Here is a 26359-nt window from a genome sequence, read left to right on the forward strand (position 1 = left end):
ACACACAAAGTTACACGCACTGGTTAAAATGGCAATTAAAAGGATAATTCCCCACAGCTGTGACTTTTTAAATTGCAATAATGGTATGTGTATAAAGGTATGTTCACTGATATTTTGCTCGTAAATTGCAGTGCAGCAGCCTCCAATTGATTTCAAGGGTGATCTGCTGCACTGCCCACACTGCAGAAATTTTAGACTCTTTACTTGCCAAAAGAATGAACATTTTCTTTCTTTCGGTGGAATTCCCACAGACTGTTTTGATGTCACAATAACGGTGCATGTCCATGTGGTCCTTTCACCAAAGGATTTTGGCAGCACCAGGAGATTCTGTAGTGTGAACGTAGCCTAAAAAGTCAATGAGTTTATTCGCTCGTGTGAATGCACTGAGCAGGCTAGATATGAGCCATGGTGAGCAGGTAAGAAAGAAGTATATGCAAAAAGAATATGGATCTCCGATATTCTTAAAGTGTAATTTTTGACTGATGTGCTCTATGCACTATAATGAAAACCAGTCTTATCAGCTGGCAGGCCGATTTTACCTAGCTATATCTCACGATCGCAGCAGTTCTCAGGACTGAGACCTGGCGTGATCAAAACTTTTAACAAGTCTGGACAACATACAATTACGCTAAAGGTCACAAGTATAAATACACATAAAAATGCACCCCATCTGCACTGTGTGAATGATGCCCAACATTACAGGGAGTAAGGTCTGTACCTCAAATGAGTGCTCTTTATTGTCCTCTATCCGGTAATCCAAGAGGACGCTTAGGGACATGATACTGCAGTCAAACTTCCCATTTTTGGCTGACCAGTTTGGATGAACAATAATTGCTGGCTCATCAGGAAGTATGTATCTTTTTTCCCGTCGCTGACGCTCCACTTCTTCTTGCCGTTTTCTTTCCTCTTCCTAGTAAATTAAGATAAAGTGTGTTATAGTCATTGCACACGTCCGTTTACAACTGCAGATAATGGGATACAAACCTCCTTGTCATCCTCAGATTTATGTTCTTCCTCCTCCTCCTCATCTTCTTTTTCACATTTTTCTTGCTCCTTCTGCTCCTCTTTTTGTTCTTCTATGCGGAGTTGCTTTGTTAATCGAGCTATTAGCTGAGATTTTAACCCTTTAGAACTTAGAGTTCGACTTTCAAGCTCTTTACGCAGATCATTTACCTGAAAGAATGATAAAGGTTTAAAACCAAATGCTCATTCTCCAGTAGCTATTTATCTAATCAGTCCTATCCAACAACAACTATTAAAGCTGTTTAAGCATTTATAAATACCCCCTCCCTCTAATATGCATGGCTCGGCGTTCTGCCCTGAACCCCACATCTAGGTTTCATGCCAGTGCTGATAATTCAAAGGGTGGCGCATGCAAAGTTAGTTTTACAGCCACTTGTAAGGAGCAATGGGTCGTGCCAGACTGCGGCACTGATGTGGCACGCAAATTTCTCTGCTTTGACAACAAAGACAGCTACCCCAAAGATATTCACTTTATTGTACAAGCAGATGCAGAAAACAGACTCCCTTTTAAAGTTATTTGTTACAATTCCCTACCTCTTTTAACCCCTTGCCGCAAATGGACATTCATTAACGTCCATCTGCGGCTCCCGAGGTATGACGCACAATCAGTAGGGGAGCCGATCGGGTTGATGCCCGGTATTAACTCTTTGGACGTGGCGATCAAACTGGAGCGCCGCATCTAAAACTAAAGTAAATAATGCTGGTTAGCTCAGTGGTGCTGTTCGGGACCGCCGCAGTGAAATCGCAGGGTCCCGAACTGCCTGCAGGACGCGAGGGGGATCCCTACCTGCCTCCTGCGCGTCCGATCACCGAATGACTGCTCCGTGCCTGAGATCCAGGCAGGAGCAGTAAAGCGGCGATAAAACTGATCAGTGTTATACTATTGCATAACAGTGATCAGTGTATTGAATCAGTGTGTGCAATGTTATAGCCCCCTATGGGGGCTATAACATTGCAAAAAAAAAAAAAGTGTAAAAAAAGAAAGTTAATAAAGATCATTTCACCCATCGCAGAATAAAAGTGTGAATCCCCCCCCTTTTCCCATTAAAAAAAAAAAAAGTGTTAATAAAAAAAAACATGTGGTATCACCGCATGCGTAAATGTCTGAACTATAAAAATATATAGTTAATTAAACCGCACGGTTAATGGCGTACACGTAAAAAAATTACAAAATCCATAACAATGTTTTTATTCAATGGTATTGTACAGATAGATCTTAAATGGGCACTGTCATGAAAACAAAAAATTGATATGTTGTAGTACTTAAGTACTACAACATATCTCTAATATAGTTTAATAAAAAAAAGTGATTTTAAAACAGTTGAAAATCACTTTTAAATTCGGCCACTAGGGGTCGCCCTCCTAGTGGCCGAATGCATTCTGCAGTGACGTCACTACAGAATTTCGACTCATTTCAGCCGGGCAAATGAGTCGAAATTCATTCACTGCGCGCTGGCTTCCTGTCTGTCAATTCAACAGGCAGGAAGCCAGCGCAGTAAAGTCCAGGAGCAACCGCCCTGGCCGCAGCAGGCACGCAGCCTGTACCTCAGCCCAGATGGAGTCTGCACTCTCTCTGCAGACTCCGGTAACTGAATTGGATTCCCCGGCACGTCCTGCATCTGGATTCCCCGTTTCTCCGCAGCTCGCCGCGCAGCGCAGAGTTCGCGGTCCCGGCTTCTTCTATCCATCTGAGCGACCGGAGGTGAGGGGAGGGGGGTGGGGGCGGAAGGTTGGTACAAATGGGTGCCTTCAGTTGTTTCCCCACTACAACTGCCAGCATGCCCTGTAAGCCAGTAGATGTCAGGGCATGCTGGGAGTTGTAGTTGTGAAACAGCTGGAGGCACCCTGTTAGAACTAAGGGCGGAAGTCCCCCCCAGCAGGCATCAGTGACGTGGTGCCTGCTGGGGAAGTCTGCCTGGTAGTGAGCACACTACCAGGCAGACAAAATGGCAATTATTAGTCAATAAATATGAAAATAAAGGCAGGGAGGGGGTTAGGGATAGAAGGGCAATAGGCAGGGACAGAAAAAAAAAAAAAAGAGGGTTGGTGGGAGCTACCCTTTAACCCCTTCCCTCTTTGGCTATTTTTCATTTTTGCACTTTTGTTTTTTCATCATCACCTACATCATAACATAAAATCATAACACTTTCAACTTACACCTAAAAATCCATATGAGGGCTTGTTCTTTGCGCCAACAATTTTACTTTGTAATACTATGAATAATTTTACGACAAAATCTAATGCGAAACCAGAAAAAAATTATTTGTGGGTCAAAATTGGAAAAAAAGCCATTTTGTAATTTTTAGCGGCTTCCGTTTCTACGCACTCCTAATATTTATTCTGTAGGTCCATACAGTTGCAAGGATACCCAATTAAAATAGGTTTGATTTTATTTTACTACTAAAAATTATAACTACATACACCAAAATTAGTATGTTGAAAAATGTCCTCTTCTGACCCCTATAACTTTTAAATTTTCTGTATACTTGGCGGTATGAGGGCTAATTTTTTGCACCATGATCTGAAGTTTTTATCGGTATCGGACTTTTTGATCACTATTTTTTTTATTGTATAAAGTGACCAAAATACGCTATTTTTCACATCCAGACACTAAAAAAAGCCATAAAGAACATTTAGGGGTATGATCAGTTTGTAACTGCATATTAGAAGCTGTGCTCAGTCATTTAGTTTACATTGAAATCTGCAGCAGAAAATCCTATGCATCAAATCTGCGCAGCGTAAACACCCCCTAGAGCTGTGTGTCCTGATAGTTTTCTAGAATGTAGGAAAAACATATCAGTCCAGACTATATAGCCTAAACAGGAATGTATAAACTGGATAGACTTGTAAGTAACATATTAGGTCTTTATCCAATGTAGGAGCACAAAAAAATTATCCTATTCACTAAATAGTGAGATATAGAAGCAAAAAGGTACGTTAGAAAGATGCAGCTCTTCATGATGCCTGTGTAAGGGGATGGCAGCGTCTTCTGCACATTCTGAAATTGCAGCAGAAGTTCCCTTTAAACATAGGCTCTGGTGCTAATTTGCCCCTCTTCACTTTTTAGGCTGAAACAGGGGGATCAAGGTTGATTTAAGCAACACATTTGTGTGTGTACCTACTATCCTACTGGTGGGATATGTGAGAGCTACTGATTGGTGTAAGTTAGCCATACCTAAAATACATAAACATTAAAGGTTATTGCCAGGTGTTGGCTACAACCTGTGACATTCTTGATGGAGGAACTGGTGGGGACTATAAAATCTGTGTTGCTTTTGGAAGTTAAAGACATTTTTCCATTTTAAATCAAAGGGGTTTCATAACATTTTTCAGAGGGAAACATATGAATTAAAAAAAAAGTTGCTAAATTATTGACAGCAAATATAAGGAGCAACCTGGCAGTGGCTTATTCCCCTCTTCCTATTGAGATCACTTGCATGCTTGGATGAGCCAACATTCATGTGTATGGAGGGGTTGGGAGGAACAGCGGTCTAAACTTGACTTCAATGGACAGCAAAATCTGCTGAAGCAAATCTGCAGCAAAAATATAAACGTGTGAACGCACCCGAAAAGATGTTGTCTGTACAAAGGGCAAAACATTTCTAAAACATCTATCCACTGTACCGCCAAACTACTTCCATGTACACACAATGGCCCTGACTATTGCAAACCTGACATGTTTTGTCGGGTTGTGGGCTAGATTCTGGCGCATTGCGCCCGAAATTCTGTCTGTGCCAGAATTTAAAAAACCTAATTAACTCTCCATTTTACTGAGAAAACCTGAAAAGGGGGCGTGACCACAGTGAAAAGGGACGTGTCTGACATTTTTACAACAACTCTACATATTTACTAAGGTTTCCACAAAAAATGTGGTGAATTTGAGCTGAGAAAAACCCTACAGATCAGAACATGTGTAAAAAAAAAAAAAAAAAGCAAAGTGTAGGGAAACCTTAGTAAATACTGTTATAAAAAAATGGTAGGAAAATAAAACCCACAAAGAAACCTACACTCCATTCATAGTAAATCAGGGCCAATATCTGTGATTTACAAAGGAACACAGGGTGCGCGCCCCTGGGTGGAACCAGACAAATGAGATGGTGGAAAGCCCGACGAAAATGCACTCACCTGTGCACGTTGTGCAGATGGAGGCACACTACTCAAAACGCTTGATCAGGTTCCTTAGACAGCGGCTGCTGCGGCTCCCAGCGTTTAAGCGCAAAATGTAAATTCGAAGATATCCAAGAAGGGGAGGTAGATCGCGCTGCCACCAAACATAGACTTAAAAGGTAGATATTTTTACTGCACAATAGGGATCAACAGAACGCGTTTCAAAGCCGCTCCGGCTTTTTCATCAGGCGCGGTTACATATTAGTGAAAATCCATTTAAATACACACTGGAGGGCATAAACCCTGCTTAAAAAATGACATAACACATGTCCCCATCAGTAAAAACTTCACTTCAGCAACAACATTTACATATCAAGCCAAAAAGTATAACATAATAACACCTCATAAAACTAATAAAGACTGTATAGACATATATAACTATATTCTAAAAATCTTTTTCTTTTTTTCAATAATATCATTCAAACCTGCCGGGAATAAAGTGTTAAGGTTATATATCCAGAATGATTCCCTATTTATTATTCTCTGGAAACTATTAGGGACTTCTTTCGGAATGGTTTCAATCACTAATACAGACAAACATTCAGTATTTCCATCATGCATCAACGCAATATGCCGGGACACGCTGTGCTGCATGAATTTAGCATGTATGTTGTATCTATGTATCTACGTACAGCCAATATACTGTAGGCCACACATACATATTAACAAGTAGATGACATAGGTAGCGGAACAATTGTTCACTTCTCTCAGAGCCAAAAATTCACCCGTAGAGAAGGATTTCACCTTTCTCAAATTAACCTGAGGGATCCACTTACAACACAGACACTTAGGGACATTACATTTGAAGGTTCCTACCTTCTCCACATTCACCGCAGCATTTTCATTCTTTTTTTCTTTTTTGAGATGACTAGGTGCAAGGTAGTTTCGCAAGCTCTTTGCTCTCCGGTATGTCATTGCTGGTGCTTTGGGAGCTGCCGTTTTAATTGTTGCATTAATATGGACCAGTGATTTTTAAGAGTTTTTTTTGTATAGATAAGTAAAACAGTTAAAATAAGTAATAAAATTAAATTTACGTTTCTCATTTTTCATATTCCTTTTTATTTTTGTTTTAGAAACTAACAGATCTCCTTGTTCCATAGTATTCGTTTTTATTAAAAGCAGATTCCAAGATTATTTTTTTTAGGATAACCCTTTTCTCAAAAACGTGTATATAATAAATTAGATTGTATTTTAAAATCTCCATCCAGAGTACAGTTTTTAATCTTCTGACACTGTCCAAAGTGTTTATTTCTAACCCACTTTGGAAAGTGACAGCTATCATAATTTAAAAAGCTATTCACGTCAACTTTATTAAAATGGGTCCTAGTTTTAATGGTGTTGTTAATATCCTTAAAAATTTCAAGGTCTAAAAATACTATGGAAGTTTCGGAATAATTTAAAGTGAAATTAAGCACCATTGAAACTAGGACCCATTTTAATAAAGTTGACGTGAATAGCTTTTTAAATTATGATAGCTGTCACTTTCCAAAGTGGGTTAGAAATAAACACTTTGGACAGTATCAGAAGATTAAAAACTGTACTCTGGATGGAGATTTTAAAATACAATCTATTATGTACACGTTTTAGAGAAAAAAAAAAATCTTGGAATCTGCTTTTAATAAAACGAATACTATGGAACAAGGAGATCTGTTAGTTTCTAAAACAAAAATAAAAAAGGAATATGAAAAATGAGAAACGTAAATTAAATTTTATTACTAATTTTAACATTTTAAAACGGCAGCTCCCGAAAGCACCAGCAATGACCTACCGGAGAGCAAAGAGCTTGCGAAACTACCTTGCACCTAGTCATCTCAAAAAAGAAAAAAAAAAAAGAATGAAAATGTTGCTGTGAATGTGGAGAAGGTAGGAACCTTCAAATGCACTTTCCCTAGGTGTCTCTGTCTGTGTGAAATCCTTCTCTACGGGTGAATTTTTGGCTCTGAGAGAAGTGAACAATTGTTCCGCTACCTATGTCATCTACTTGTTAATATGTATGTGTGGCCTACAGTATATTGGCTGTACGTAGATACATAGATACAACATACATGCTAAATTCATGTAGCACAACGTGTCCCGGCATATTGCGTTGATGCATGATGGAAATACTGAATGTTTGTCTGTATTAGTGATTGAAACCATTCCGAAGGAAGTCCCTAATAGATTCCAGAGATTAATAAATAGGGAATCAAAACACTTTATTCCCGGCAGGTTTGAATGATATTATTGAAAAAAAAAGATTTTTAGAATATTGTTCTATATGTCTATACAGTCTTTAATAGATTTATGAGGTGTAATTATGTTATACTTTTTGGCTTGATATGTAAATGTTGTTGCTGAAGTGAAGTTTTTACTGATGGGGACATGTATTATGTTATTTCCAAAGGAGGGTTTATGCCCTCCAGTGTGTAAATGGATTTTCACTAATATGTAACCGCGCCTGATGAAAAAGCCGGAGCGGCTTTGAAACGCGTTCCATGGATCCCTATTGTGCAGTAAAATTATCTACCTTTCAGTCTATGTTTGGTGGCAGCGCTAACTAACTCCCGTTCTTGGATATCTTCGAATCTACAATATCTGTGATTTGTCCTCTTCCTAATCCCTGCAGGGCTGTGACATAACGTATGCGTCAAACTTTATTAGCCAGAGATCTCTGCGATGACCTGAAGCATCACATGAGCTTGAGTGAGAGTACATGGAGCAGGCAGGCTTCAGTACAGAGATGCAGAGGAAAGCCTGACTCACTGTGATGACGTCACATTGTAAAATGGCCGCAGGAGGCACAGTGCAGGATGGGACATGGGCAGTTTCAAAAGGAATACAAGACTTTAGGCCAGAGTGAGTGGGGAATAAATTTCACACACCAGACTAAAACAGTAATAACCCCACATTGGGAACATGCATAACGTTTGTAACTTTGTTCTTTACACAATAAAAAATACCCTCACTCCCTCCTGGTGCTCAACATCAGGGAGTGTGTCAATACTATAATTTTTTCCCATGCTTGAAGAGGGTGATCTATGTTGCCAGAGCTGGTCCTATGTTGTGACCACAGCATGCAAGCAAAACCTCTCTGGCATGAGGTGGCCAATGGCAGCATGAGTGCGACTCATGGCCAAACATGTATGCACCTAGTTTCACTCGCACAAGGTGGTCGCAACATAAGGAGCTTTAGTATGTTATAATTTTTCCTGTGCTGGGAAAACTCTCCAAAATAAGAGCTATTCAACCCGAACATCACTGTCCTCTCTCTGTAATACAAGGTTTAAAAAGAACTATTTATTGTAGCGCTGCAATGGTCGAATGTAGCATAATCCGGCAGAAGCAAGGAACAGGTCTTGCAGTACTATCAATAAATAAATCACTAAATCAATAAGGAAAGAAGGTTAGGCCAGACTATTTTGATCTGGCCTTTGATTCATTTTGGGTATAAGACCCCTGTTATAGCCTTTAATCCATTAATTAAGCTAGTTTTGCCTGATATGTACCTTTTAGCCAAGCTTTTGACAAGTATGTTTTATGTTCTCAGTTCTCTATTGAGCATTGTAATTACGCCGTTGTCTTTTGTGGACATCTGGCTTACCTTCATCACCTTGGGATCAAGTTTTGACCAATGGGTAGGAGTACAGATCTCTTTTGCATCCCCGTCATCTTTATCCTCTTCTTCCTAGTACAAACATAACAATGTGGTTAGAAAGAGGCCATGGGGGACTGTCTGACTGTCGCAGGTCCGTGCAAGTAGCAAGGTCACAGTTTTTCATTGTCTTCTCCTAAAGCTTTGTTGAGGCACAGACACACATTCTAGCACTCTCACTGACCACTAAGTCAATCAAAGCCAGATCTGTGAAACAAAGGGATGATAAATAGAATAAGTAATAACAGGATATACAGACATTGCTCGTCTACAAAGACACAAGTCTGTAGTTAAAGCCCCCATGATATTTCCAAATATCTATTGCTTATTTGTCACCCACAATTTTTTTTTTTTACATTTTAAGTATGAAAATGATAAATGTGAACCTTATAATGGGTAGACGGTGAATAGGGCCAAATGTCAGTAAATCCAATAAACCCCAGCAAACTAATTCTAATAAGAAGTAAATACAAAAAAAATAAAACCAAGGAATTATTAAATATCATGCTAAATTTTCCATGTTAGGGAGCTGGAATACGTGAGATTCACTACACTGCAGACGTCGCAAGAAGTGTTCTTTAGAGGGGCGGGGTGGTGTTTAGTGTGTGCAGTGCATTGTGCCTGTTTTCCTGTGCCTGCGAGAAGCGGAAATAGAAAAAGGGATTAGCGTTCAGTGCCTGTTCTCCATCAGCCTCCTTGCGTTCACCCTGAAGCTTGTCGGCCAGCTGCTGCTTGTATCCTCGGCACAGGTTTTCCCACTCTGAGCGGGTGGGAAGGCAATGCCAAACATCCGGGAAAAATAAAACCACTGTCTCCACATGAGCAGGAACCGAACGCCCCTTGTGGGTCTCCTCAGGGCGATGGTAGCGAATCTCTGCAAAACGATACCTGTTGCAAGGGAAGAAGCATGTTGGAAAAACAAAATCTAGAATGCATAGAATATAAGAGCCTAGTTATTTTGTAGTACATCATCAACAGCTAGCTCAGGCTTGTCTATAAAGAAAAAAAAACAAAAAAAAAAATAAAACAATTATAGAATGGCCATTGATTTTCTTCAGGTAAGTCGAAGCATTGTTTTGAGTAAGTAAAAAAATTTTTTTAAAATAAAACTAAAATTACTGCTTTGGATACTGAACCTACTGAAAATTCTTAAGAAACTGGATTGGCAGAAGAATACTTATTGCAGTTAAATAAACAATGATTTCCGAAGAATTTTCTTATAGATGTCAACAAAGCTCGAAATACCATTAGAAAACACAGCAACACAACTTTGTTTTAGGACAGTTTAAGATGGGTTCTTCTGGACGATCTGTAGCTGAGCATGAAATAAAAAAAATAAGTCTTCATAAAGTACAGAAACATCGAGTATTCATATAAACAAACTTCATGCTCTTCATTGTAGAAAAGACGTAAAAATTTAAAAACTAGAATAACTGCAATGTTCTAGAAAAGTGAAGCCTTAGATAAAACTGGAGACGTGGCCCGATGTAAAAACTGGACTTACCACTGTGTACACAAGCTCAGATCAATGCCAGTCAGAGCCTTACAACATCGGACAGCTGTTTTGATGAGCACAGAAGGGTCTTTGTCTGGATCTGGACCGTCAAAGGAGGGAGACCAGTGTCCTCCAATTGCCATTGCCTCATCCTTACCCTTCATTCCTACTAAAAACTGTAAAAATATATATATATATTAAAAAAAAATGGAAAGAAGGATTAACCCTTTCACTGTCAAGAACTTGTGGGTCTGAAGCTATATATCCAAAAACGCTCCAGGGACCTTCTATCACTATCGTCATGCAGTAGAATTATTATAGTGTGACTGTGTGTAGACTATTATAAAATATTTCTGACAGAATTCATGCCATATATTTCCCCTTTATTGATGCCTCCAACACAGAGCAGTGATGTTTCAATCTATGCAAGAGAATTGGAATGCGCCAATGAGTGTGGTGCTCAGTGGAAGATTTAGAATGTGCCAGTTGTCAAAAATATGAGTACACCATGGATTTATTTTTTATTTTTTATATTTAGATTTTATCTTTACATGACAAATTAGATAACTGTCTCAAAATACCATAAACATTTTATTTTATTACTGGAGCTCTCCTTTAAAGTGTCACAATTAAGAAACTTTGGTGTAATTACATTACCATTTTCAACAATGTCTACAATACCCTATAAGGTCTGGTTCACACTGCCTTTTATGTTCACATTTCACTGTTTAAATTCCATTACATCTACTTTTGCAATAAACAAAAGGGTAGCTGACTGCCTATGCTATTGTATACAGCACAAGAGTATTGTCATCATTTTGGGGGACAGCTACCACGAGGTATAGAATTTTGCCACTAGTAGCCTGATACTAAGAAAAAAAAAAACTCTAAACTCATGATCAAGAACCACATGCCATTCAGCAACCAAAGAAAATAAAAATCCTAATGATAAAAAAAAGGTTGAGTTTTGTGCCCATCACCCAAACATGACTACGAGAATGATTTTACGTTAAGAAAATTTTTAATTTTCTTTTCTCTGGGATCTTATTGGAGACATCCAGAAGCAGTCCATGGAGGAGAAAAAACAAGGAGCTAATTAGAACAATAGGTCAGCACCACCTGTACAACCCAGACATTCATCGGCCAATGCATAAGTGTGCACCCATTAAAACCAAGTAAAACAATTTTTTCAGCCTTGCAGAGGCAAGATCTTGGGGGCAAACTGTCCAAGAAGCACCCACTGAACAGGTGGAATGAACTGTGACCTGGAAAGGGTGGGAACTCTAGCCTTACTGCAGTGTGCCTTTACAATGGCAGAGTCCAGTAGGCAATGGTGACCTTAGATGCCAGAAGCCTGTAATGGCAGCTTTCTGAGATGACCAAGAGTCTGAGTGGTGAAAAGCATCCATCACAGAAAGGTAAATGCAAATGGCCTGCTCCACATCCAGGCAGTGTAGGGATTTCTTCCAAGGGTGAAAGGGGGAGGGACAGAAGAAAGGGAGGACACTGTCCCCATTAAGGTTAAAAGGCAGAAACCACCTTAGGTAGGGAGGAAGGAACCAGGCGCAGGACCATTTTGTCACGGTGCACAATGAGGAATTGGGGGTGGCAGGAAAGGGCCGCCAGTTCTGAAGCCATTGAATGGATGTGATAGCCATTTAGGAAAACTACCTTCCAAAAGAGCAGGGTCAAGGGAGCCTCCTGATAAGGCTTGAAGTGAGACCATAGAGCCCATCCAAGATGAGATTTAAATCCCAGACAAGGGTGATGGGGAAGTATGTAGCACGGTGTGAGTAACACCTTGGAGGAAGGTCTTGAAATCAGATGAAGGCCAAGGGTCTCTGGAAAAAAAACAGAAAGAGTGGACACTTTGCCCTTAAGTGGGCCAGTCCGGGGCTACCAGGATCACAAACTCCTCATGCCTTGACTTTTTTTTATAGGATACAGAGAATAGCCTCCAATGTAGGGCGTGAAGAAGAGCCATGACAGCCACCATATCCTTCATGAAGATGGGTGGGCTATCACAAAGCCTGAAATGAGACCCACAAACTAATAGTCGACCATAAAGCATAGAAAGTGCTTGCTGTGGAAGAGATGGAGAGGGGAATTTAAGAAAAGTGCACCTAAAGGACATCGCAGCCTCGGAGGAGTCGGGCTTGAAAGAGGAGCCGCGAGTGGGACTGCCAGGAAGAAAATAATGAAATAATGTGGAAAGGAAGGTCATTAGCCCCAGAAGGCAGAAGAACTATCAGAGCAGGCTGGAAGAGTCCAAAAGGAGCAAGATTCACTAAAGGCACATTAGATTAAGAGGAGAGCTCTTTCCTCCCATGGCATTGGAGATAACAGCTTCTTCCGAACAATATAAGAACTGTGAAAGGGAGACAAGGCTCAATCTGCCCATTAAACTTAAAAAACACACTTTTTGCTCTGGTGAAGGCCGCACTACTGTGTCAGCTAGCTAAGGGTGAAAGAAGAAGAGACAAGGAAAAAGGGAAAAATACTCCCCTAATATTCTTCTCTTTTGTAGGCAAAGTACCTGGCTACAAAGCATCAGAGGGGCAAAATGTGCAGAGGCGGGTGGCGGAGGAGTGTCCACAGAAAATGGGGAGACTGATCTGTTGCCATGGAGTGTAGGGTCCAACTGGTGGGTACCCATGGTTAATAGCCTGTCTATAATACCAGCTGTGTCCTTGTTGGGTACAGGGTGGGTCTAGGTTACCTATAGTGCCCAAATCCAAGGACATGAAGGAAAAAAAAATAAATAAATAAATAAAAAGCACCGCTATAAAGCAGAGACTGGCCCAGAACAACTAGACCCAAATCTGCCTTCTACTAACAATAGGCTAACAAAGATTGCTAGTGGATTGGTGTTGCCTTCTGGGAGGGGCAGTCTTTTTTTTTTTTATTCTTAAAGGAGTTGTTTGGTGAAAAATAACTTATCCCCTTATCCAAGGATAGGGGATAAGTTAGATTGCAGGGGGTCCGAGCACTGGGGCCCCCCATGATCTGCACAGGGTCCCGGCAGTCTGCTGGAAAGGGGCATGGAGCGCCGGCCGACATGCCCCTCCATGTACCACATAGAAATACTTGGAGGGGTGTGCCGGCCGCGGGGGTCGGACGTCAGCTATCGGCAAACTGCGAGGGTCCTGTGCAGGAGATTGGGGGAGGGTCCCAGCGCCCTGACCCCACGCGTTCTGTAACTTATCCCCTATCCTTAGATAAGGGACAAGTTATTTTTCATAAGACAACTCTTTTAAAGTTATCCTCTTAATGGCCACAATCTATACCCCATGGTAAATGTATGCCCCAAATAAGACACATGAGAAAAAAACATTTACGTTCCAATTTTTTTTTCTATAAGGAATATGTCAATGTGAAATGGATTATGCGTTATGTATGTTGTACAGCCGAATTCATATTAAGCATACTTTAAACAAGTTTTTATCCCTTTAAAAAAAAAAAAAAAAAAAAGGAGTAGAAAATGTATGCTTTAAACGTAAAGGCAATCGCAGTGTGAATCTAGCCTTACTTTCCTATGCTCTTTCATCACATGTTCCACAATTGTGATTGTAAGACTTTTGTTAAACACTCATATCTACACTTTGGAGTACATACGGCAGATTATGAAATAGTTTAAAAGAAAAACTCTGTTTCTAAGGCAACTTATCACTAAATGTTCTCTAAAAAAAAAAAAAACACATTGTAATTGGTTGCTATGGGCAACAAATAATTTTTTAAATCTACCCCACAGGGTTTTAGTATACAAAACACTTCTCACCACGTTGAATTTCCCAATAAATATACATACTGTTTGAGGCGGGGGGTTGGGGTGCACATGGTGATAAAGACTGTCATAAGGTATATGACAAGGTATTTTGCAATGTAACAGTGATTATTATCATTCATATCAGTCCATGGGGCTAGCAATCTCGTTTCTCAACCTCCAATGCAGAAAACACCTTGAGTGTTACCATAAACTGTAAGGGCTCGTTTACATTGCAGTCAGGTTCCGTTATATCCGTTGGTACCAAGTGCAGTCCGCTGGGCTTCGACCCGTTTTTTGGGGCCACCCCGCGCAAAAAAAAAAAAAAAAAGAAAAAGAGCTGAATGGGACGGAGCGTAACGGCAATGTGAACTTAGCCTAGTATACCACCAGGTTAAATAAATCCACACATATGCTGGCTTAAAAAATTCTCAGTGCACAGCTATTATGAATTTGAAAGAAAAGTAACTGCTTATTTCATACTACCCAACCAAAGTCCTTACAGGGTAATATACATATAAAATATCGGACAATATAAAGATCTCAACCAATTTTTCAAATACAACATATTTACCTTTATTAGTCTTGCTGGGTGCTGGAAACCTTCTCTAACCTCCACCGGATCTTCTGCAAGGGCACAAGATTTGTGATACAAATCTTCCAAAGCAGGACTAGCCAGTAGCATGACCTAGTTGCATGATGTTTAAAGAATGAAAATAAAAATCAGATATCCATAAATAACATAAAAACAGATAAACGCTAGTGTTTGCTGTGGACTGGAATATGATAGGCTTAACCCCTTAAGGACACAGACCATTTTGGCCTTGAGAACACAGGAAATTTTCATTTTTGCGTTTTCGTTTTTTTTCTCCTCTCCTAAGAGCCAAGTGCCCAGGGCGTACCTGTACGCCCTGTGTCCTGTAGGGATTAATAGCAATTTTGCTCTTTACATAGTTCTAGAACATTCATCTCTGATTAAAGGTGTTGTCTGGATAAATATTTTTATATTTAAAAGTACTCAGGGTGAGAGGAAAAATAAATAAAACACTGGTACTCAAATGCTGCAGATTCCTTGCCGATGCTTTCTTTTGGGGTCTCAATATGTAGGAAATGCCTGCTTGTCCAATAAATGGTGTGATTGCCTGAGTGGGCATTTCCTATGTGCTAAGCAGTATGGCATCAGAATAGCATCAGCAGATGAGTGCCAGTGATATTATTTTCTTCCTTCACCGTGAGCACATTTAATTTAAAAATATCAATCTGGATACTCTGTTTGGCAATAACACAAAACATAGAAACCAGTGTAAAATCTTGTTCAAAACTTTTTCAGCCGTTGGTCAGTAACTGCACTGCACTGACAAAATAATCTGCTTACCTTAGCACTGTATGTATGGTCTACATCAGGAGGATCCAGAATAGCAGTATTTTTCTCAAGTGGATCCACTTCCTTGTGAATTACATAAAAATTACTGTAACTTCCAAGCTGGAATGGCCGAGAGCTAGGAAAAGCGTCCACCCAGGTAAACTGGGCATCAAAGAAATCGCTGGGAATGTACAGGTTCTGATAACGCCGCCTCAGTTCCATCATGTCACATCCTGGGCTGCAGCACAAGAGGAGAAGTCTTACAACGTATAATAATAGCATCTACTGGGGTTTTTACCCTCCTCTTCAAAGAACTCCAGCCCTAAGACATCTTATCCCCGATCCAAAAGGATAGGGGATAAGATGTCTGATCACCGCAGTCCCGCCGCTGGGGACCCCCGCAATCTCTCATGCAGTACCCACCTGTGTGAGCTGCACGCCAACGCTGGAGGCTCAGAGTCTGAAGCCTCACGACTACGGGGCCGGAGTATTGTGACGTCACGACTCTGCCCCAGTGGGACGTCACCCCCCGCCCCCTCAATGTAAGTCTATGGGAGGAGGTGTGACGACCGTCACACCCCCACCCATAGACTTGCATTGAGGGGGCGGGGCATGATGTCCCACTGGGCGGAGTCATAACATCACGATACAACTGCCCCGCAGTTGTGAGGCTTCAGACTCTGAGCCTCCAGTGCTGGCATGCAGCTCACACAGGTGGGTGTTGCATGAGAGATTGCGGGGGTCCCCAGCGGCGGGACTGCGGCGATCAGACATCTTATCCCCTATCCTTTGGATAGGGGATAAGATGTCTTAGGGCTGGAGTACCCCTTTAAGCTCATTGTGTAAGGAAGCTGAAGTGGTTGTACATTGTAACTAAGAGGTTATAGTTGACAGAGAATTTAGGCAAATGGAGCAATCTGATCCACTTTTCCCTTGCACAGGTTTTAACAACTCTAATAGGCTTTTATTATCTACATCAAAATCCATCAAGCTAGTCAATATTGTGAACAGTTAAAATACATACATAAATATTGTGAACAATTAAAATACATACATAAACGTGTAAAAGCATAACCATTGGTCACACCCATTCACTTGCTCACCAGTCCAAGGAGAACTTAGAGAACTGTACAGTGTAACGGGGCACCACCCGCCTAGGTCTGCGAGGTGACCGCTCTCTTTCACGGCGTGGAGATCTTTCTCTTGAGCGTTTTCTCTGAGGTGAGCGGTCACGTGATCTGCGCCGGTCCCGTTCTCTATCTCGACTGTAGTTACAGAAATTAGAATTTTCAACAAAACAATGTTAACTTCACAGTACAATTTTAGTTTTTTTAAGACCATTTTTTTCACAGGCATAATCTGTCTGCTTTTTGCAGAGTAACTCTGGAGATTTCTGTGCCAAAAAACACACACAGTCAGCTGCGAAATCTTTGCTCCCTGTGACTTCAATGGGAGATGGGGAACTGAACAGAAAAAGTGATGTCCCTTTTTTCCCCCATGCGCTTTTGCCTTGAAGCTCTCTTTGAAGTCAATGGAAGCTTCAGTGCTAGCCCTCTCATCCTACCTACATAGCCCAAGTTTACATAAGAATAAAATAAAAGGTTTATTATGTAAGAATAAGGACACTTTTACTCATGCAGAATATGGAAGTAAGTCCCAGCCCAGCCGAATGAAATTAATCACTATGATGATCTCAATTCGGGTCTCCAGCACTGCGGTCAGGTTAAGACTTGCATCCATATTACAAGTGTGAAAACAATCTAAGGGAGAGAGAAAACATTTAACTCCCAAGGAAATGCCATAAAAATAAGACAGATGCCAGCCTCAGCTATCTCCAACCCCATCCTGCCTAAACGAGCCAGCCCCAGCAGGCTAGGAACACTACAAGCTGGCTTTTTTACGCTGTTTCCGTAACTCCAATACATCTAATGGAAACAGCATAGCAGTGTTTGTTTGCAGCTGACAACAATAGTGTTACATATAGTTTAATTTAACTCTTTCCTACAGCTATTCACAATCACTTACTTTCTGTCATCTTTTCTACTGGATATGACATCTCCTCTATCACTTCTACCAGAGAATCTTGATGGTGGCTCAATTCTGCGAACTGGCTGTGGCTGAGACACAATGCGAACTGGGGTCTGCAACAAACCAGCTAAAAAATAAAGGAAATAAAAAAAAAAAGGTGTAAAAATGTTAAATGTTTACTAAAAGTGTGTAAATGTATAGAGGACAAAACTGCATTTACCCTGCTTGAGGTACTGTGGTATACAACCAATCAGGGTACTTTCATAAAATACTTAAAGGGGTACTCCAGTGGAAAATATATATATATTTTTAAATCAACTGGTGCCCGAATATTATAAAGATTTGTAAATGACTTCAGAAGAAGTTGAGTTGTCCTTTTCAGTCTGACCACAAAGCTCTCTGCTGACACCTCTGTCCATGTCAGGAACTGTCCAGAGCAGGAGCAAATCCCCATAGCAAACCTATCCAGCTCCTGACAATTCCTGACATGGAAAGAGGTGTCAGCAGTGAGCACTGTGGTCAGACAGAAAAGAAATTCAAGAAGAAAAGAACTTCCCCTGGAGCATACAGCAGCTGATTAGTACTGGAAGGGTTAAATCTGTAACTTTTTGCCACCAGTTGATTTAAAAATAATTGTTTTCCACCGGAGTACCCCTTTACAGAGGCATTCTATGTTTTTTGAACTATGTGCCCTTTCAATGTGTCCCCACTATCTGAAGACTGTGCTGAGATCACTTGACAGCAAGGAGTGCATTAAACGCAGGCATATCAGGACGTAGAAATGGGCTAAATGTGTCATCATAAAATCTCTCAAGCTGCACAAGAAGCCGAGAAAAGCTTGAAACAGTCATTTAAAAAAGTAAAAAATGCAAAAGTGGCCATAAAAATTCCCCCCAAAAAACCCACAATTCTTCACAGACTGGTAACACATGTACATACACAATATACATAGCATGGCATCAGGTACACATACATTCAATCTGCTGTGGACTTCATGCTGTGAATTTGATGCTGCATAATCAATATACATAAACAGTTGAACTTCGCAGCATTGAATTTGCCGCATAAAATCTGCAGCAAACCCAATGGCACTCTGACCATCAGTACTACACTGTTCCATGTCTGAGTGTAAAGACCAATATGAAGCCAAATCTCTACTAATATCTGTATATTAAAGGAGTAGTCCAGTGGTGACTCAGTGGTTTACAACTTATCCCCTATCTTAAGGATAGGGGATAAGTTGCAGATCGCGGGGGGTCCGACCCCTGGGGCCCCCCGCGATCTCCTGTACGGAGCCCCGACAGCCCGCGGGAAGGGGGCGTGTCGACCTCCGCACGAAGCGGCGGCCGACACGCCCCCTCAATACAACTCTATGGCAGAACCGAAGCGCTGCCTTCGGCAATCTCCGGCTCTGCCATTGAGATGTATTGAGGGGGCGGGTCGGCCGCCGCCTCGTGCGGGGGTCGACACCCACTATCTCGGCAGAGAGCCGGGGCCCCGTACAGAGAGATCGCGGGGGGCCCCAGCGGTCAGACCCCCCGCGATCTCAAACTTATCCCCTATCCTTAGGATAGGGGATACGTTTTTCACCACTGGACTACCCCTTTAATCCATGTATGCATTCTATCCACAATGAAGCATTCTGGAGAAATGTCAAATCTTCTACAGCAAAAAAGAATCCTGTCAGACACAATATCTGAGAATCTGTTTGAGGATGTCAACAAACGCCCATCTAATATTCATGGAAAGTTTTAAAATGTCGAATTAATCACTATGGGTCATTTAAGGTGTTCAAGACCAAAACACATATTGAAGTATGCAATGTCATCTCCAGGCATGTTAAATAAAAACATTTAGTTTCACAGAAAAGTTTCCTTACATCGATAGTGCTAAAAGTGATGAGAGTAATGTGGTCTAGTATAGGTGGCAAGTACCTTTTGGTGGTTGCTGCTGTAATAGGGGAGATGGCTGTGCTTGAAGCAATGGATTCAGAGATGCAGCAGAAATCTGTGCCTGCAACAGAGTTTGTGCTTGCGGTGGGGGCTGAGTCTGCACCCCATAAGCAGGCTGTTGTGGTACAGGAGGCATAACCGCTGGTGGGTTCTTTATTAAAGGCTGTGCTGGAGCTGGATTCTGCAATGTAGACAAAAACAAATACAGATGAAAGTAACAAACATCAATAGCAGATTAGAAGGCAGGTTTATCAGGGACACCTACCTGGTTAGGGAGCGTCTGAATCCTCTGTGCATTCCATTTAAATGGCATGTTAGGATTATAAGTGGCTTCCACTAAAACTCGATCTCCAACCTGTGGAGACTTTCCTTTAACAGCGCTGCAGAGACAAAAGAAAAAAGAAGATATATTCAAGTGTATTGGAATTGGATCTTACAAGCAGCGGATACAGATTCATAGTAATGTCACGCCATTACTTAAAGGGTACCTCTCATCAAAAAAACTTTTGATATATTATAGATTAATGTATGCAGAATAACTTTACAATTGCATGTTATTAAAAAATATGCTTCTTTCTATTTAATTTTCCACTTTGAAGAAATGACCACTAGGGGTCTCCCTACCAGTCCTGGCAGCAAGCATTTCAGACTCATGCTGGAGTCCTGAACACTACGAGCTGCCAGTCTGCTTTGTTCACAAAGGAGAACACTCAGAGCTGCCAGTCTGCTTTGTTCACAGCCTGTTTGGCTGTGAACAAAGCAGGCTGGCAGCTCTGAGTGTTTAGGACTCCAGCACGAGTCAGAAATGCTTGCTGACAGGACTGATCGGGAAAAATACAATAGAAAGAAGCATATTTTTCATTAACATGCTATTGGAAAGTTATTCAACATTCATTAATCTAAAATATATCAAAAGTTTATTTGATGAGAGGTACCCTTTAAAATTGCAGGTAACTTCACTGCAAAGTTGCAAGTGACACTAAAGTTACATGTTAGTCACAGTAATGCTGCTATCGTATTCCATATTGAGGGTGATGAAGAAATGAAGAAAGAAGCAGAGCTCTATTTTGTATATGTACTTTCTTCTCAAGCTCTGATTTCCCAATGTGTGCCTATCTGGAGTCTCAGGATATTTTCCTTTATGCGCTTGCACCATTTTCATTTTTGATTTAAGCTTTTCAGTGTCAATAAAACAAGTTTATATATAAAAAAAGCAGAGTTCTCTATCTAAACACGCAAATGTTGCTGTGTGCTTAAACTGTTCACTACTGTTCCTTTAACATGAATACATACGTCAGCTGGAAAAAAACATCTTCGTCCACAAAGCCAAATGTTTCATGTAGCTTTGTTACAACTCCAGTGAATACACGCTGTTTTTGGGGTTGAGTCTGTTGCTGACTGGACCTTGGTGTGGGGTACGAGACCGTTATCTGTGCAGCCTGCTGGGGTGTAGACAAGGCGAGACTTGTAGGCAGGGCAACAGCAGGCTGAAAAAAATGGTCAGTCAGTACGAAAATAGGCAGAAAACAGTGCATGTCATCCTATAAAAACCCTTATTTGTTTGTTGCTGACTCCATTCACTCACCTGAGTTATCAGAGTCTGCTGCGGCTGCTGCAACTGAAGAAAGATAAGAGAAAAGGCACATAAGAACAAAAAGTCATGGCAGGTACAGAAAACTAAGATGAACAATGACAAATTCAGCTGGAAATCTAAGCAATAGTAAATTCTATCCAGCTAGAAACATAGGTAAGCAGTAATAACATTTAGATGGGTTTTCCCCATCTCCCACATCACCATTTATTTTTAGATCATGCAAAACTAGGCAATTTTGCAAATACATGTTAATGGCAAAATTGCTCACTTTCTTTGTTGTCCGCACCATCTTTCCATTCTTTACTGCACATTGCCTAGGTTACCGACCACTGCAAAGGCAGCAAAAAGGCTGGGATCTGGAAAGTGCACTCCCCTGGCCACTTGTGTGTGACAAGCAGCTTTTAGATGGCTCTAGGGCTTGTATATTGTGCCTGGTGCAGTGTGTGAGCTGCTTGTTACACACAAGGTTGATGAGCAGGGGAGTGCACTTCTGAAAAAGCTATCTGCATCGTTCAAACTCTGCTTACTGAGCTACATATGTGATTTACCATATATAATCGAGTATAAGCCGACCCGAATATAAGCCGAGGCCCCTAATTTCTCCCCCAAAAACCCAGGAAGAGTTATTGACTCGACTATAAGCCTAGGGTGGGAAATACATCATCCCCCCCCATCATCATCCAGACCCCGTCATCATCCAGACCCCCCCCTTTCATCATCACCGCCTGTCAATCCCTTCATCAGTGGTCTTCAACCTGCGGACCTCCAGATGTTGCAAAACTACAACTCCCAGCATGCCTGGACAGCCATCGGCTGTCCAGGCATGCTGGGAGTTGTAATTTTGAAACCTCTGGAGATCCGCAGGTTGAAGACCACTGCGGCCTTTGTCATCATCCAGACCCCCCCTTTAGTTTTCTACTCACCTCCCCTCGGTGGGAAGGAAGGGTGAGCTGGTCCGGGCCATCTATGCTGCAGGGACCGTCCGGTAGGAAGGGTTAGTCGTTCTGGGCTGACGTTGCCTTGACGACGACGCACAGGGACGTTCATATGCAGGGACATCACGGATGTCCCTGTGCGTCGTCGTCAAGGCAACGTCACTAGTCCGGGGCAGGCCCGGAGAAGAGGGCCTCCCGATGAAGATGACAGCCCGGAACGACTAACCCTCCCCACCGGACGGTCCCCGCAGCATAGATGGCCCGGACCAGCTCACCCTTCCTTCCCACCGAGGGGAGGTGAGTAGAAAACTAAAGGGGGGGGGGGGGGTCTGGATGATGACGAAGGCCGCAGAGACAGGCTGTCCGGGCATGCTGGGAGTTGTAGTATTGCAACATCTGGAGGTCCGCAGGTTGAAGACCACTGAGAGGATTGACAGGCGGAGAGTTCACTCGAGTATAAGCCGAGAGGGGGAGTTTTCAGCACGAAAAATGGTGCTGAAAAACTCGGCTTATACTCGAGTATCACCTCACCCCCAGAAGATGGGCAAACCACTTTAAAGAGCAAAAGGAGCTGAAAGAAGTATAAAGTGCTGCAGTTGTATGGAAAAAATAGTCCGATGTATTTTACCTGTTGCAAGTAACTGTAGCTAGTGGGGAGTATTTTCATGGAAAGAGGTTATAAATTACCACAAACCTGTTGCTGCACGCTGTAAATCTGCTGAGGTTGGGAATATTGCTAAAAAGAAAAAAAATCATCAAAACTGTATTATTTATATAATAACCATCAGATTAAAGAAAGCAACATGCACCACAAAACATGTCTTAGGCTATGCTAACATCTGCTTTGGGGCTTCGGTGGCAGAATCTGGTCAATAAACTGGACAAAAGAAAATAATTTAACACTTTTCTTGCCCAGCTAACATCAAGTAAAATTACAGTCACCAGCTAGAAACCCAACAGACCCCATGAAAATCAATGGCCTATCCAGCACTTTTTTATCACTTCTAAATGTACCTTAGGAGGGTATTTCAGAGAAACATGTTTAAAGCCTAAATGACTGCATATATCTCCTTTAGTTGTCTTTTGAACCAAGTAGAAGCCAGAAGCTATATTTTAGTTCCCAGAATGCCATATGTATTCTGAAGCTACATTGACTACAGCCAAAATATGAAATCTGTGTTAAGGAAAGTGTTTTCCACTTGGAACACATTTTGGATAGCATGAACGGGTTACCCTACTGAATGGGGCTAATCTGTGCCCTAAAGAATGAGGCTAATCTGGCACCTCTGATTATTTTTAAGGAAGAATCCGCCTGTAAACATAGCTGATGAGTGATTGCTAACATTGTAGCCATCACGGTTCACATAAGATGTTATTCTACATAAGTATACAGTGATACATCTTCTGCTCTGGGATTAGTACATATACTTACCTACTGCAAATTTGCTAGCTTAAAAGTTGTATAATATTTTATTTAATCAAGACCCCACCCATTTTAATAAAGTAACCTGGAAACTGTGTCATAGACATTCCACCGAGTTCAACCAAATAAATTACATAAAATTACACAGAATAAGCATTTACCTGCTGAAGTGCCGCTGCAGCAGCTGCGGCTGCTGCTTGCTGCTGTAATGCTGCGGTCTGAGTGAGCTGGTAGTTTGCTGGAGAGGGGGTACTGAGGCCGGCAGCGGCAAGGGCAGATTGCTGAGTGTAGATTGTGGGGGACGTCCCAAGTAATGATGGCTGCTGGACTCCTAGTGGAGCTGAAGAAAACACCATGTAAGTACAATGCACAATAAGGGGGAGATTTATCAAAACTTGTCCAGAGAAAAAGTTGCTGAGTGGCCCATAACAACCAATCAGATCGCTTCTTTTACACCTTTTTACAGTTTTTTTTTTTTTTTTATAGGCTTTCATATTCCCAATATTTGTGGGTTTATAGCTTGTCTGACAGTTCAAGGAATAAGTCAGATGGGTGCAAACTTGATTTTAATAATAAAAGTGACAGGGTTCTTACACACGATGTGGGGTTGTGTTAAAATTTACAAATTTTGGTCCGAAGTGTATACAGAAATTGAGAAACAGCAAGAAGTTAATATTGCCCCCTCTCCTTTAGTTTGAATACTGGGAGATGATCCGGAGATTAAATTAAAGACGGATAAGAACATTAAATTACACAAACTATTATTCTGTGCTAGATATTTGATTGTTAAAAAAAAGGATTGCTCCAAATCCCCCAAATAAACATGAATGGTTAGGAATGATAAGACGGGAGTACAGAATTTAAGGAGGATCAGATTGCTTAAGATATGAAAAAACAGGATTATTGGTTAAGAAGAGGAGTTTTTTTTTTGGGGGGCGAGGGTATAAAAGGGTGAAAATTAAATATGTAATTTGTAATGCCGTATTTTAACTTTAATGTACCGTAGTTAATGGATTAATAAAGCATACAAAAAGAGGGGAAAAAATTAAAAAAGTGACAGGTGACAGATGGGCTAATACAGTTAGGTGGTGTTTATTAGGCATACACATCCCTCAATGTACAACATTTACACCCCCTGACTGTATAAGGCCGGGTTCACACTGTGGAACCTCCGGACGGAATTCTCGCCTGAGATCCTGCGGGTGGAGTAAGGACCACACAGACTGCCTTTTCTGTCCCAATAGATGACAATGCATTCCTGAGGACATGCTCCAAAAGATCCGCTCACAAATGCATTGCCGTTTATGAGGACTGCGATGCAGTCCGCGCGGTCCTTTCATCACTAGCGGGATCTCTGGTGGAATTTCCATCTAGAGGTGATCACTGAGTCACTCCCATTACTGAAATTTTACGCCCATCTGACCGATTTCCTAAATCGTCAGACAAATTATAATCCCATATATCTCAGGAACGGGGTGGGGACGTATCAAGAAACTGTAAATAGGAGTGTGATCAGGGTACCCTTAGCTATTTATTGAAAGCCACAGGGTTGGAGGGTTGGCCACAGGTCCTTTTTTTAAATCATGAGAAAACAGACAGATACAGGAAGAGATTTATCAAAACCTCTGTTGAGGAAATGTGGAGCAGTTGCCCATAGCAACGAGACTGCTTTCTTCATTTAAAAATAAATCAATAGCAAATTGATTGGTTGCTATTGACAACTGCTCCACTTTTCCTCTACACAGGTTTTAATAAATCTCCCCCTGCACAGCGTTTGGCTTTCAGGACACGATGGAAGTTGTAGGGGGTGGCACTGCACTAGAGGATTATTGCCTTATGACACCAGCCTAAGGTAAAACCAAGGGTTAACTCCATGCAAATAGAGGATCCCTAAGGGCCAGGGGACTAAGCCATTATGTTTGCATGAAATGTGTAGGTCTTCCATTATTAACAGAGTTTATTGACCAGAACTACATTCATATGCCCAAAGGCACATTATAACCAGTGAGTCAGACTGAGAATCTTGAGGCCCGCACACACGGCTGCCTGCATTGCTGTGCCCGGGCAGCCATCTGCTCTCTTGTCAGGCCTTTGTGTCAGTGCTGTGTTCGGCTTTAGAGTGGTGCTGACACCCATCATTTGTTTAGATGACTACAATGTCATGTGGGAATTGGGGCGTCCGCTATGCTGAGCTATAACAGACGGCTCCTATAGTTATTTATAGAGCCGGGTCACAGAGAGGCGGCATCCAGGGCACTTCACAGATTAACAATTCTACTGCACATTAACAAAGCACTATCATAGGAAAATAAATGAAGCATTTTAATGTACATTAAACTGTGTAAAATGTCTTGATATTCCAAAATATAATAAACTTAAAATACAGGCCCATAGCCACTGGCTCCAATACTGACAGATTCTAATGCAGTGTTGTCACAGAGACTTATATTTAAAATAAAAACACAACTTTTCATATTGAAAATTATTATATCGTATGTCAGAACTAAGGGTCCATTCTTTGCATTTTTTATTTAAATAAAGGTTTATACATTTTTGGATGTACGGTCTTACACTTTGTGCAAATATCATTGGTAACTATTAGAAAAATTGGTGCCCACTTGAACAATGCCCCATTGTCCGGCATTTATCATATAGGTGTAAGTGAAGCATTTTTCGACACTATTTTTTGTGTGCTGGTAATGTGTAGGAGCACCAAATTTATTATTTTGTGCAGGTCACATTTTCTGAAATTTCTCCTCTTCACATACACCAAAAAGCTAAGTCTGGGCTGGTTTAGTTTTAGAGACTTTTCAGTGGCTTTGCGCTTTTTCATAAAAAGGTGCAGTTCATAAAATCTGTCCATATCACGTGTATTGCCAAAATCAGTGGATTGCAACTCAAAATCAGAAGAAATGTGTAAACCAAAAAAAGGCGCAACTAAACCCTGCTTGCGCCTTTTTTGCACCTTTTCTAGACACAAAAAAA

At 41.3% G+C, this 26359-nt stretch overlaps 1 protein-coding gene across 2 annotated transcripts in view; it reads right to left on the reverse strand.

Moving 5' to 3' along the window:
• The window catches only part of CCAR1 (cell division cycle and apoptosis regulator 1), a 93118-nt gene that overhangs the window by 38694 nt on the left and 28065 nt on the right, over positions 1–26359 (reverse strand). For both annotated transcript variants that reach the window (XM_056530322.1, XM_056530321.1), the window contains exons 3-17: positions 23536–23714; positions 22646–22687; positions 21008–21040; positions 20716–20909; positions 19688–19802; positions 19405–19603; positions 17468–17597; positions 16546–16707; positions 15455–15680; positions 14654–14767; positions 10326–10492; positions 9499–9709; positions 8771–8854; positions 985–1173; positions 719–910 (exon numbers count right to left, since the gene is read on the reverse strand). In XM_056530322.1, the coding sequence (XP_056386297.1) occupies positions 719–910; positions 985–1173; positions 8771–8854; positions 9499–9709; positions 10326–10492; positions 14654–14767; positions 15455–15680; positions 16546–16707; positions 17468–17597; positions 19405–19603; positions 19688–19802; positions 20716–20909; positions 21008–21040; positions 22646–22687; positions 23536–23714 (2237 nt within the window). The remainder of the gene's footprint in view (positions 1–718; positions 911–984; positions 1174–8770; positions 8855–9498; positions 9710–10325; positions 10493–14653; positions 14768–15454; positions 15681–16545; positions 16708–17467; positions 17598–19404; positions 19604–19687; positions 19803–20715; positions 20910–21007; positions 21041–22645; positions 22688–23535; positions 23715–26359) is intronic.

Source organism: Hyla sarda, chromosome 7, assembly GCF_029499605.1.
Source record: "Hyla sarda isolate aHylSar1 chromosome 7, aHylSar1.hap1, whole genome shotgun sequence".
In the NCBI taxonomy this organism is placed as follows: Eukaryota; Metazoa; Chordata; class Amphibia; order Anura; family Hylidae; genus Hyla; species Hyla sarda.